This window comes from Salvia splendens, chromosome 14 (genome assembly GCF_004379255.2).
Source record: "Salvia splendens isolate huo1 chromosome 14, SspV2, whole genome shotgun sequence".
NCBI classification, from domain to species: Eukaryota; Viridiplantae; Streptophyta; class Magnoliopsida; order Lamiales; family Lamiaceae; genus Salvia; species Salvia splendens.
The window spans coordinates 30,424,902-30,439,626 of record NC_056045.1 but is presented as its reverse complement, the minus strand read 5'-3'; the positions used below and the strand labels follow the sequence as shown (position 1 = coordinate 30,439,626).

Here is a 14,725-nt window from a genome sequence, read left to right as displayed (position 1 = left end):
CATTTCCTTTTCTAAAAAGAAGCAAAGAAACTTAAACCACTCCATTGTAAACAGCAGAAATTCAGCTTCTCTATTCTCAACTCAACAATCCCAAAACGTAATAAGAAGAAATTCAAAACAATCACTCAATTTCACTGCATTCAATCAAAATCAGATTGTAAATGAGAGTTTGGATAATAAATTTAAAGATTGGATTTTTATAACTGCATTCACAAAGCCGAAACGCCGGCATTAAAATTGTTGGCGGGTAGGCTGAGAGAAACGCGGGCTGATCGCAGCCGTTGCTTTGAAATTACACGTGGTCGCTTAGGATTCATGTGAATTATGTGAGCCCAAAAAATAAAATTGAATGCTATCATTATTATTATAATCTGCCATTCGATATTCATTTGACCTTTTTTAGCTTGTGATACAATTTATAATATTTCTTAAATATCTAATTTTAATAATACTGCATATGGGGAGCGTTATTCTCCTTTTCACATCTTAGATCCTTTTTCCTTCTTAATATTACGCGTTAGATCTAAGGCATCAACGGATCAGATTGATTCTATAAAACTGGTTCCGTGTTGCATTATAGAAGGTGGTTGTATGCATTACAGGGTTATTATTGACATTTGACGGAAAAGTACTGCCACATTTTGGTATCTGCGAATAATGCACCACATGACCACGAGTAATGCATATAATTGACTATATAATGCACAATATGTGAACTGCAATGCATACGAATAAGATGTACCATGTTATGATGTTTGGACACACGTTTCTTGTTTCCCCTAAGGGTTTAATAAGCTTAGGGGCTAGGGTATACTACGTAGACACGTATGTAATCTTCACATGGTAACGAGTAATGGATATAATTGACTATATAATGCACAATTTGTGAACTGCAATGCATACGAACAAGATGTGCTGTGTTATGATGTTTGACACACGTTTCTTGTTTCCCCTAAGGGTTTAATAAGCTCAGGGGCTAGGGTATAGTACGTACACATTAATAACAAATTATAAAACGATACGAATAATTCACCAAATTGTCACGAGTAATGGATGTTATTAACTATATAATGCACAATATGTGAACTGCAATGCATACGAATAAGATGTACCATGTTATGATGTTTGACACACGTTTCTTGTTTCCCCTAAGGGTTTAATAAGCTTAGGGGCTAGGGTATAGTACGTAGACATTACTAACAAATTGTTGTTATTGGAATATACGTATGTGCATTATTTGGTTTAGGTAGTGCATTATGTAGCTGTTAATTGTCATTATCTCAGTATATTATGCATTATTAGAGGTATTGTGTATATGGGTTAATCAACGGATTGAAGATTACATACGTGCATTTTGTAATGTCTACGTACTATACCCTAGCCCATAAGCTTATTAAACCCTTAGGGGAAACAAGAAACGTGTGTCAAACATCATAACACATCACATCTTGTTCGTATGCATTGCAGTTCACAAATTGTGCATTATATAGTCAATTATATCCATTACTCGTTACCATGTGAAGATTACACACGTGTCTACGTACTATACCCTAGCCCCTAAGCTTATTAAACCCTTAGAAGAAACAAGAAACGTGTGTCCAAACTTCATAACATGGTACATCTTATTCGTATGCATTGCAGTTCACATATTGTGCATTATATAGTCAATTATATGCATTACTCGTGACCATGTGGTGCATTATTCGTAGCGGTTTCCAGCCATTATTAGATTACTATTGTACCCTCATAATGCATAAAATAGGACAAATAATGCAACACGGGATTAATTACCCAATGTTGATCTTGACCGTCCATTTCTCTAATCTAATGGCTGATATTAAGAAGGAAAAAGGAGGAAATATAGGAAAAGGAAATGAATACATCCCTACTGCATATATCATTAAATGTTACATTTAATTTTTATTAAATAAATCTCATATATTTAACTTATATTATTTTAAAACTAATAAATGTATAAAAACAAGATACTATTTTACTACCAATTTTCTTATTTACTTTCCTTTACCTTTATATATGTATACATAGATTCCGAATTTCATTAGTCATGATTAAACTTAATACACTACAATATTTATATGACATGATAATATTGACATGCGCCGTAACTTGTGAATGATGAGTCACAAATGCTTGATTATATTGTGATGATAAAAAAAATATTGTGATGTATATCATATTAATATCATATTTCATAGAATATATTAAAATTAAATACACCCAACAATTAGGATTCACAAATGTTTGCTTATTGTGTTGTTGTGTCCTCTTTTGATGATTGATAAATGGAGGCCCAATAAAAGCCTTATAAGGCCCATTATACACCAAAAAAGCCCACTATCAACCCCACAGTGTGAATTACCGAAAGCACCCCTTTCCATTTCCAAACCTCACTTCCGCTTCTACTGTTTCCCCAAATTCGAAGCTGAAATCCAAGGTTTAATCAGCTCAGTTTCGCAAAATCTCTGCATTGATTGAATCGGAGAGGGAAAATGGCGTCGACGTTTATGCAGCAATTCGCGAAGAAGAAGACCGTAGTGAAGCGATCGTCGAAGAAGTATTTGACGGAGGCGCTGTACAAGAAGCTGCTCAGCGATGGCGGCGAGGAGAGGAGCGTCAGGGCGAAGACGAACGAGTTTCTCAAGTCGCGTAAGAGTGCTTACAAATGGGAGGTTGGCCGCACCGTGAAGATTCTCCGCGGCCGCAAACTGTACGGACCCGCTGTCAAGGTAGTCACTAATTGCAGCACCTTCAAGCCCTAATTTTGTTGATTTTTAAGTATGTGTGTGTGCGATTGATTTTTGATAGGGTGCGTTGTTGATCTTTGTTATCGAGCAATTGGAGCTTATGATATTGTGTGTGTGTGAGTTTATGATTAGGGCTCTTAATTTGGATGGTGCAAGCTTTATGTGAAGGAGAGTGCAAAATGTGCATCTTGACTGAAGTAATTTGATGAAACAATTGCATTGGTTTATTTAGAACAGCAACGAATTAATCTGACTCGGCCATTTGTTTCCACAGATATCCGAGACTATGGAGAAAAGAGGGATGAATAAAACCGTGAGTGACCAAGCTATTCATCTTGATCTGATAGCGAAAAGCCGAGGCATTGCTGCTGCCGAGACCTATTTTGTGTCTCTGCCGGAGTCATCAAAAACGAATCTCACTTACAGCGCTCTTCTCAATTGCTACTGCAAACTCTCAATGACTTCAAAGTCTGAGACTATGTTCGAGAGGATGAAAGAACTTAATTTGGAGATGACTTCCATGCCGTACAACAGCCTCATGACCCTGAACATGAAAAACGAGCTGCCACAGCTCGTCCCTGCACTTGTCAAAGAAATGAAGGAGGCTGGCGTCATGCCTGACGTTTACACCTACAATGTGTGGATGAGGGCTCTTGCTGCCACGGGTGATATTGACGGGGTCGAGAGGGTTATTGATGAGATGAAGAGAGATGGCCGAGTTGCAGCAGATTGGACGACATACAGCAATCTGGCATCTATCTATGCTGATGCCGGAGCATTTGATAAAGCTGAGGCGGCACTTAAGGAGCTGGAGAGCAGAAATGCCCGCAGAGAACTCTCGGCTTACCAATTCCTGATCACACTGTACGGACGCACTGGGAATCTGCTCGAAGTGTATCGAGTGTGGCGTTCGTTGAAGCTAGCTTTTCCAAAAACCGCAAACTTGAGTTATCTGAACATGATTCAGGTGTTGGTTAAGCTGAATGATCTACCAGGTGCTGAGAAATGTTTCCACGAGTGGGCGACTGCTTACTCAACCGGTAGCTCGACTTTTGATATCCGTATCGCGAACGTCCTCATCAGCGCTTATCTGAAAGAAGGTTCTCCCGAGAAGGCAGACAAGCTGAGAAGGCACGCCAAGAGGAGAGGAGCGAAGCCCAACGCCAAAACCTGGGAGCATTACATCGACTACTATATGAAGAAGGAAGAGTTCAAACCACTCGTGAAGTGCGTCAACAATGCCGTCACAGCTGGCTGGGCTAACGGAGCCGAGTGGGCCCCATCACCCGAAGTCGTGGAGGCTGTTATGCGGCACTTTGAGCAGAGCAAGGACGTCGGGGGCGCTGAAGGGTTCGTGAAGATCCTGAAGGAGCCGACAGCCAAGGTCTTCGAGTCGTTGATTCGAACTTACGCAGCCGCCGAGAAGAAGAGTCACGTCATGCATCGCAGGGTGAAGATGGAGAAGATGGAATTGAGTAAAGAAGGGAAAATGTTGCTGGATGAAATATCTGCAGCATGAGGTTGTTTCAATTTTTGAAGTCTTACCTATTGGAGATTTATCTTTCAAGTGACATTGTAGAAGATTTGCAGCTGATTTTGTTTGGTTATCACTTTCTTCACATGAAAGTTTGTAGCTTTCATCAACCATTAGTTGGAACTTGTAATAATGGTAGATGTGATTTCATAGCATTTTTCTGTTAAGTTTCTAGAAATGAAACACCATATCTTTTTTCTTGATTTACTTGGTTTTAGGGGTTATAATTGCTCTTTGAAATATGATATGGAGTAAACTTTTTTTTATGATATATGTAAACTAAATTTTTTTTTTGTACCAATTTGTAACATCGGGTGAAACATTTTGTAAATATGGTGTAATATCCCCAAAATCTCTTCTACAGAATAAATCATAAGAAATGAAACAACAGAAACTCAAACACTGACATCTTTTGTCCCAGCAAGATCCTCAAGAGTGAGATTCATAGTCTCAGCTGATCCCTTCTTCACTTCCTCCCCGCGAGCTGCCAGAAACTCCTCGACGCTGCTCGGTTCTCCAAACCATCCCAGCCGGTCCGCGATCAGGTGCAGATTGTCGCAGCCATTGCATCTAGCAACCACCACGCCTTTGTCGTACGACTCACGACAGGCCGTTCTGAGGTTTCTGGTGTCGCAGACTTTGCAAGTGAACATCATGACAAGATCGTGCCTCTCCGAAACCTTCAAGTCGGATTTCACTTGGTGCTTCACAGCAGCCTGGTCGTTTTTCGAGCTGGCGAAGCATCCGCTCGTGCTCTGGTCACTGTTCGAGCTGCAACTTCCGTTTTCGGCTGGATTTTGCACAGATGGAACACTGGCTTCTGAGAGAGACTTGAACCCTCTGGTATACTGCTCGTAGTTGCGAGAGAACGAGTTTGGAGAAGGATGAAACTTCCTAGAGACCTCTGCAGCATCGGAAACATAGTTAAGTGGTTAAAATTTGCTTTTGAGAAAAAAGATACCCCCTCCATCCCGAGTAAGGTAATCGAGGCGTTTCTTAAGAAAGTAATATTAGTGAGTTTAGTGATAAGTGGAGAAAGAGTAAAGTAAAGAGAATTACAAGGTTGAATTTTTGTCAAAATAGGAATTGACTCTTTAACTTGGGACGTCACAAAACGGATTATGAATCGAGTTACTTGCAGCAGAGGGAGTGATAAAAAGCAACACACCACACAATATCTTCAGAATTCTGAATTCTAAAACAGTTTTCCTGTTCAATGTTCTTCACCATGGTTGCCATGATCAAAGAAAATTTAATTGTCTTTATCAAAAGAGTAAAATATAAGGTCTCAATCCTATTTCAAAGACACAATCACATTTTGTGTTTCTATAAGTTGCAAATAACACAGATTGATATGAACTCAAACAAGAATGCAGAAGGCAGCAACTATTAACACTGAGCTGAACCATACATAACACGGTAATGTACAAGAAACGACGATAAAAGGGAATACACCACAGACCACACAATTTCCACAGAATCAGGACTACTACAACAGATGGCAGCAACTATAACACCGAGCTGAACCATACATAACACGGTAATGTACAAGAAACGACGATAAAAGGTAATACACCACACAATTTCCACAGATACGACTTCTACAACAGTTTCCTTGCCCATGTTCTTCACCATTATTGCCATGGTGCGACTGGCTAATACAATAAAAAGTTATTCCTTAAACCTTTTTCCCCAACCTAACCCACCACGATCAAAGAAATTTTAATACTTTATCAGAAGAGCAAAATACTAAGTCCAATCAAAATCATATTTCAAAGACACAATCACATTTTGTGTTTGTATAGGCTGCACATACCACATATTGATATGAATTCAACAAGAAGCAGCTATGCAGATGTCGGCAACCATTGACATCGAGCTGCTCATCACATAACACAGTAATACACAGTAATAAATGGCGTAAATATTGTGAATTCTCTTTTCGAAACCACAGAATGAAATGTCAAGCATTAAACTGATTACACAACTAATCCACAAATACAAAATACACCAAGAGAATCGTAGTTCATTTCATTTCAAATTGACCTACACTCAAATTTGCTTCGGTATTGATAAGCACATCAAGGTTTAGCATTAGCTTTCTTTACAAGAAACCAAATATACCACTAAATATCCATAAAATCGAACACCTCGGCTAACCAGAGGAAAATTATACATACAAGCACATGCATATATATTAGTATATAAAGGTATTCACTCAACAAATTAGGTCAATTTCAGCAACAAATTGGGCATAAAATCCTAAAATTTCAGCTGCAATCTAAGCTGGAATCCCCAAATTTTGATCGATTTTATCGTATTCAGAAACCTAATTTAGGAACTTAAGCATTCAAACAAAACAAATCAAATATAGTGAATCCCCTTCAATCCTAAAAACTACACACACGCACAGTTCACACAAGAGAGCGTGGAGTAGGTTACCTCTGGGGAGAGGATTCTGCGCATATTTTGCAGCTATGAGAGAGAGAATTCGCCGCGCCGCCATTGCAGTAGAGTGCAGAGTAGTTTACCTCTATTGTTCTCTTTTAACTTTTAATGTTTGTAAATCATTTTTGCAGTTTTTAAGAGCGGCAACCGCTGCTCGATGCATCGAGCAGGTTCGTGCCAGCAATCAGCCTACGTGTCAGCCTGTGATTGGCCAACGGCAATTGCTGCTCGATGCATCGAGCACGTTCGTGCCAGCAATCAGCCTACGTGTCAGCCTGTGATTGGCCAACGGCATTGCCGTTGGCAATTTGTTTTTTTTTTAAATTAGATTTTATTAAAAAATCCGATAAAAAAATATATTTTTTCCCACTTCCCAAAAAATTATATCCGTTTTTTACCCACTTTTAATTTATTTTTCAATTTTTTCCCCAAAAATACACATTTTCATCTATAAATGCCCCCACTTCCACACCAAAAAATTAACACCACACTACACAATTATCATCTAAATCCTCTCGTTTCTATTCTTACAATTCTCAATCTTTCTTTCAGTCTTACAACAAAAAAATGTCCGGCTCCAGCGATCACCCCTCCGGCTCCCACGGTTGGAACCCCGATTGGTTCGGTTCACAACCATTTCCTAGTCCGGAAACGGAATATTCTGCCCCTCCTCAAACCCAAGGTTCGCAAGTTCTGGGTGGCTACCGGCCTTATCCGCTCGACTACCAAGATGCCCCCGAAGGAAATACGGGGTGGACACCCGAACCACCCGTACCTAGAGCGGGAGGGAGCGGCCCCTCTCAAACTCTTCCTCTTCATACTCGTGGTGTCCGCACCCCGTACACTCCGGGGGAGATGGAGCAATTATTCAAAGCGTACTTGTCAATCTCCGAAGATCCAGAGGTTGGCACAGACCAATTCGGTGACCATTATTGGTGGCGCATCTGTCGCCGGTACAATCAAAACCGGCCGACTGGAACAATCGAGCGCAACGATAGTATGTTGCGCAATGCCATATACAAAGCCAACGAAGAAATCAAAAAGTTGCAGGGGTATTACCTCCAGGAAGAGCGGTCGACGGGGAGCGGCCGGAGCGATCTTGACATCATCAGTTCCTCCTTGGCGACCTACCAATCCATGAACTACAAGCCGTTCAAGTACCTCAACATTTGGCAGGAGACGCGGGCGCATCCGAAGTATAGGGGAGGCGTATCATCCTCCTCTAGCTCCTCCTCCAAAGGTCGAGGTCAGTATCCCTATCCGACGCCGGCTCCAACGATGTGGCTAGCCAACTTGCCGGAGCTAACTTGGGTAGCCCCGACACCGGCCCGAGCAGTTCCCAATGCCGGCCGCAAGGAAGGAAGAAGGCGGCGGCCAACCACTCTCGAACCCGCTCCCGCTCTCACTCCCTATGTGCCACCTCAACCCCCCACCAACTCGTTGTGGGCGATTTTGGCCCAACTCAATTTGGCCGATAGGTCAACTATGACCCCCGAGCAACTTCGATCGCATGTGGCAATGATACGGGGTCTCCAAAGAACATTGCGGTATAGCCGGATGAATAGTATTCCACGGGGGTATTTTTAGCCTTAATTATGTAATTATTATTTTTTAGGAGTTAATTATGTAATTTTTAAATTTTAGGATTTTAATTATGTAATTTTTAGTTTTTATGATTTTAATTATGTAATTTTTATTTTTTTATAATTTGTAATAATATTTCGGGTAATTTTAATGCATTTTAATTTTTTGGAAATGTTTTTATTTAAATTGAATAATAGAATGGTGAGACTCTTGAGCTTGTCCTTGCGGAAGAGCACGGATGTGGGTGTTGTGCTCTTGCCTAAGAACAGGAAGTAAAAGTGGGACCGGGCCCACATTCGTGCTCGTTTGCAAGTGCACGGATGTTGATGCACTAATACTCCTAAATTCTTAAAAATTCAAATTTAAGTAACACAGTAATTTTTACATCCCCCATTTTCTAAAAATAGCAATTATTTTCATTTTAGGTCGTTCCTTAAAAATATAAACTTTAAAAATTTTCTATTAGGACATGGATCCCACAATCCACTAACTTTACTTTCACTACTTTTTCTCTTCATCTCTCTTACTTTATAACATTTTCTCACTTATTTTATCCAATTGTGCATTAAAACCTGTACCGTTTCAAACCTTTCCATTTTTCTAATATGGAGTGAGTATTTTGCAACTATCAATTTGCTTACATGGCATTGTCGAAAGTAGACCAAAACTACATAACATTGCAAGTGTGAAATGACTAAAATAAATAATTTTATAACATTATACCGTGATATGCTAAAATAAACAATTTTATTTGTTTTACTCACTTAAGCCAAGTTTATCATTTCTTGTTTTCTCACTTCCATCTACTTAATATAAATTGTAATCTAACAAATTAAGTTGTTTAATTTGAATATAAAATATGTCGTTTTGGTTCCTTAGTACTCCCTTCGTCCCGTATTAACGGTCACACTTGCATTTCTGCACTCATTCTTTAAAAATGATAATAAATAGTTAAAGTGGAAAAATAGTAGAGTAAAAGAGAAAATAATGTAAAAAAGACTTTTCTCTATCTTATTCTCTCTCTTACTTTACTATTTCTCGACTTTAACTATTTATTATCATTTTTACAAAATGAGTACAGAAATGCAAGTATGACAGTTAATGCGGGACGGAGGGAGTATAATTTTAAGATCCAGATGACCATATTGAACTAATAATGAAGTAACAAAGATCGTAATGGACTCCAACAATGAACGATTTTCATGTAGTTACGTGTTTTGTGTTTAAGATTAGTTATGTGTTGATCAGATACCACCCACACATGTCATCTTTATTTACCATTTTCCGTTTATAAAAAAATTTAACCACCAAAAAAATAATTTTATATTTAAAAGGGGGAAAATAAATATCTGATCATCAGAAAGAAGATAATATATCCTTCAATACTTATATATAATACAAAATTTATTATAGTTTAGTTTAGTGTTTCAATTTAAAATTAGAGTTCAAAATCTTGATTTTTACTAATTGTATTTCCAGCAATCATTTTTCCCGGCAACTTTACTTTCTTAGTCAAACAAACAAGTCCAAATCGTTTCATTTCTACCGAAAAATAACTTTGTAATTTTCTAAGCCATTTTCCTTATTTACTAAAATGAAATGAGATACTCAAAATATATAAAAGAAATTAAAATAAGTCGGACGAGGAGAAGAGAGTATATAAAAGTATCACATATATATCATAATCTCAATACAACATACTCGTGATATCATTATCAACCACTAAATTATTTGTAACAATTTCAAAAAAAACCTAATTACATGAGGTATTAGGGTTCCAATCGCATAAAAACCTTCCTTGATTCGGTGGGTAAACATTTGAGAAGTGGAAACCATCACTCGCCACAGAATAATAGCATATTCCATTATTGCATAGAATATAACCTCCATGAGCCGCATCGTAAACATGGAACGACTTGTCCTTTCCATTCCACTTGAAATGACAAGCGAACATAGTAGCAAAAGGTTTCTCACAAAAGTCGAAATGATATTCTGCATTCTGAGTGAGATCATGATATCCCAAATCATCGTCTCCCGAAAAGCAATGAACATTTAGAGGTGGGGAACCTGCAGGGAGACTGTTTCGAATATAAACATCATAATGTGCACTAATACAAAGAGACCGAGACAATGTCGCTTGGAGTAAAAGTGTTGAAGCGATGAGAATAAATAAGTTGTATTTCATCATGGTGTTTTCTTTCAAATATTGGTTGATTGTGTGAGGTTTTGCTAGTGACTGTATTTATAGATCTAAGTTCACCATTAGACGTTGACTAATGAGTAGTGTTTGATGTATTTTTTTCAATGTAAAAATTATCCCAAGTTGAGGAGATGGATGTGCATTCATTACGGATTACTAAAGGATTGCAAGAGATCATTTTAGATCACATAAAACTAACTTTACAGGAACTTTAATTTATTGGAAAATTGTTAGAAAGCCATGAATTATGTCAACATAACAGCTTTGAAAATGAATGACAAAAATTATCAATTTTAATACTTTTCTCAAATTTCCCACGAAGTATAATTTGAATAAAGTAGATCTAATTGGTATATTTAGTCATAGGAAAAATGAGGAAAATGTTAAAATTTGTGGTTTTTACGGATAATTTTTAAAGTTACGGGATATAACATAATTTGGCTTATATTCATGGGATTTTCTGGCAATTTGCCTTAATTTATTATCGGACGGCCTGTAGATAAAATGAGTAGATCACGTTGAATTTAAAAAAAATGTTTTAAAGTTCATCATTATTTCAAAGTATGCAAATCTCCCAACGCGATATAGATAAATATGTTTTGACAAAAGCGAATCTTTCGTGGCAATGCCATTGACCTTACATGTGATCTTAAAAATCATCTTTACATGGCCTATATTTGATAGCCTCTCTAGAGATAAAGCGTGTACATCCCAACCCTCTCTAGAACGCATAGCCAAAATAATATACGTATATTATAACAGAACATAAGGTCATTATAAAACCACTTTTAGTTTATTGGAGAAAATTCAAATTTTAGAATGAACTAAACAATCTAAAGGTTAACTAGGTCATTTTAAGATCCAGATGACCATATTGAACTAATAATGAAGTAACAAAGATCTTAATGGTCTCCAACAATAAACTATTTTCATGTTGTGATGTGTTCTGTGTTTAAGATTAGTTATGTGTTGATCAGATATCACCCACACATGTCTTCTTTATTTACCATTTTTCATTTATTTAAAAAAAGTTTAACCAAAAAGGAAAATAAACATCCGAGCATAGATGAGAATCGAAACATAGATTCATTAAATTGAATGTCAAAACATTCTATAAGTTACATTTCACTTATATGAAAAGGATACACCAAAAATAATAATTCAAGTGTTCCAACCCTAACATACGAATAATTTGCTATTATTGATTGCCCCAAGAACATAAAAAAAACTCTAATTTTTCGGGTGGTACTCATATGTGAAGAAGAAACCTTCAGCCACCATAGCATAATAGCTATGCCCCATTACGTCTGTCTCGACGTCAATTATGATCTCAATTCGCGTCATAAACACGAAAACGACCCTTTTCGTTTCCTTTCCATTGGAAACAAAATGAGAACAAATTGCTAAAGGATTTTCACAAAATGAGAATCGATAATTTACACTCGGGGACGAGTGTATGGTATTGGTATCCCAAATCAGCGTCTTTAGACGAACAATGCACTTGTTGAGGTGGGGAATTCGGAGGAAGATGGAACACGAGCCTTTTCCTTTCTGTTCCATTTGAAACTACATGAGAACACAGTAGCCAAAGGTTTTAGACAGAATGTGAATCAATATTCTACATTTGGGGTAATATTATTGTGTCCCAATCATCATCCTTCGCGAAGCAATGCAATTGTAGAGGTGGGATTTCAGAGGGAGACCGACTCACAATGTAAACACCATATTTTAATAAAATGCAATCGATAATTTTTAGGTAATATTGCGTTGAATTATTTAGTTTTTTGTTAATCTGATAGATTAAATTTAAATAAATAAAATCATAACTTTTATAATAATTCAGTATATTAAAATTATCATAATAATAGCTAGAATTCTTGTCATAAAAAGATAATAATATATCCTTCAATACTTATATATAATACAAAATTTATTAAAGTTTAGTTTAGTTTTTCAATTTAAAATTAGAGTTCAAAATCTTGATTTTTACGAATCGTATTTCCAGCAATCATTTTTCCCGGCAACTTTACTTTCTTAGTCAAACAAACAAGTCCAAATCGTTTCATTTCTACCGAAAAATAACTTTGTAATTTTCTAAGCCATTTTCCTCATTTACTAAAATGAAACGAGATACTCAAAATATATAAAAGAAATTAAAATAAGTCGGACGAGGAGAAGAGAGTATATAAAGGTATCACATATATATCATAATCTCAATACAACATACACGTGATATCATTATCAACCACTAAATTATTTGTAACAATTTCAAAAAAACCCTAATTACATGAGGTATTAGGGTTCCAATCGCATAAAAACCTTCCTTGATTCGGTGGGTAAACATTTGAGAAGTGGAAACCATCATTCGCCACAGAATAATAGCATATTCCATTATTGCATAGAATATAACCTCCATGAGCCGCATCGTAAACATGGAACGACTTGTCCTTTCCATTCCACTTGAAATGACAAGCGAACATAGTAGCAAAAGGTTTCTCACAGAAGTCGAAATGATATTCTGCATTCTGAGTGAGATCATGATATCCCAAATCATCGTCTCCCGAAAAGCAATGAACATTTAGAGGTGGGGAACCTGCAGGGAGACTGTTTCGAATATAAACATCATAATGTGCACTAATACAAAGAGACCGAGACAATGTTGCTTGGAGTAAAAGTGAAGAAGCGATGAGAATAAATAAGTTGTATTTCATCATGGTGTTTTCTTTCAAATATTGGTTGATTGTGTGAGGTTTTACTACTTTTGAAGTGACTGTATTTATAGATCTAACTTCACCATTAGACGTTGACTAATGAGTAGTGTTTGATGTATTTTTTTCAATGTAAAAATTATCCCAAGTTGAGGAGATGGATGTGCATTCATTACGGATTACTAAAGGATTGCAAGAGATCATTTTAGATCACATAAAACTAACTTTACATGAACTTTAATTTATGGAAAAATTGTTAGAAAGCCATGAATTATCTTAACATAACAGCTTTGAAAATGAATGACAAAATTTATCAATTTTAATACTTTTCTCAAATTTCCCATAAAGTATAATTTGAATAAAATAGATCTAATTGGTATATTTAGTCATAGGAAAAATGAGGAAAATGTTAAAATTCGTGGTTTTTACCGATAATTTTTAAAGTTGCGGGATATAACATAATTTGGCTTATATTCATGGGATTTTCTGGCAATTTGCCTTAATTTATTATCGGACGGCCTGTAGATAAAATGAGTAGATCACGTTGAATTTTAAAAAAATGAGTTTAAAGTTCATCATTATTTCAAAGTATGCAAATCTCCCAACGCGATATGGATAAATATGTTTTGACAAAAGCGAATTTTTCATGGCAATGACATTGATCTTACATGTGATCTTAAAAATCATCTTTACATGGCCTATATTTGATAGCCTCTCTAGAGATAGAGCGTGTACATCCCAACCCTCTCTAGAACACATAACCAAAATAATATACGTATATTATAACAGAACATAAGGTCTTTATAAAACTACTTTTAGTTCATTGGAGGAAATTCGAATTTTAGAATGAACTAAACAATCTAAAATTTAACTAGGTCATTTTAAGATCCAGATGACCGTATTGAACTAATAATGAAGTAACAAAGATCTTAATGGTCTCCAACAATAAACTATTTACATGTTGTTATGTGTTCTGTGTTTAAGATTAGTTATGTGTTAATCAGATACAACCCATACGTCTTCTTTATTTACCATTTTTCATTTATAAAAAAGTTTTAACCACAAAATTATAATTTTATATTTAAAAGGTGAAAATAAACATCTGATCATCAGAAGATAATATATCATTCAATACTTATATATAATACAAAATTTATCATAGTTTAGTGTTTCAATTTAAAAATAGAGTTCAAAATCTTGATATTTAGGAATCGTATTCCCAATAATCATTTTTCCCGGGAACTTTACTTTCTTAGTCAAACAAACAAGTCCAAATCGTTTCATTTCTACTGAAAATTAACTTTGTAATTTTTTAAGCCATTTTCCTTATTTACTAAAATAAAACGAGATACTCGAAACATATAAAAGAAATTAAGATAAGTCGGACGAGGAGAAGAGAGTATGTAAAAGTATCACATATACATATCATAATCTCAATACAACATAGATATCATTATCAATCACTAAATTATTTATAAATAAGAAT

The 14,725-nt window shown here is 36.2% G+C and overlaps 2 protein-coding genes across 2 annotated transcripts; one reads left to right on the top strand and one right to left on the bottom strand.

Moving 5' to 3' along the window:
• The first annotated feature begins 2,405 nt into the window (after window positions 1-2,405).
• LOC121765906 (pentatricopeptide repeat-containing protein At1g60770-like) lies at window positions 2,406-4,502 on the top strand. Its single transcript, XM_042162193.1, has 2 exons — window positions 2,406-2,747; window positions 3,040-4,502. Exons 1-2 carry the CDS (start codon window positions 2,511-2,513, stop codon window positions 4,282-4,284), a joined length of 1,482 nt encoding a protein of 493 aa, XP_042018127.1. The 5' UTR covers window positions 2,406-2,510; the 3' UTR covers window positions 4,285-4,502.
• Window positions 4,503-4,552: 50 nt separating this feature from the next.
• LOC121765907 (uncharacterized protein C24H6.02c-like) lies at window positions 4,553-6,841 on the bottom strand. The gene is made up of 2 exons (XM_042162194.1): window positions 6,742-6,841; window positions 4,553-5,203 (listed from the first exon to the last, which is right to left on the bottom strand). Exons 1-2 carry the CDS (start codon window positions 6,803-6,805, stop codon window positions 4,695-4,697), a joined length of 573 nt encoding a protein of 190 aa, XP_042018128.1. The 5' UTR covers window positions 6,806-6,841; the 3' UTR covers window positions 4,553-4,694.
• Window positions 6,842-14,725: the final 7,884 nt, after the last annotated feature.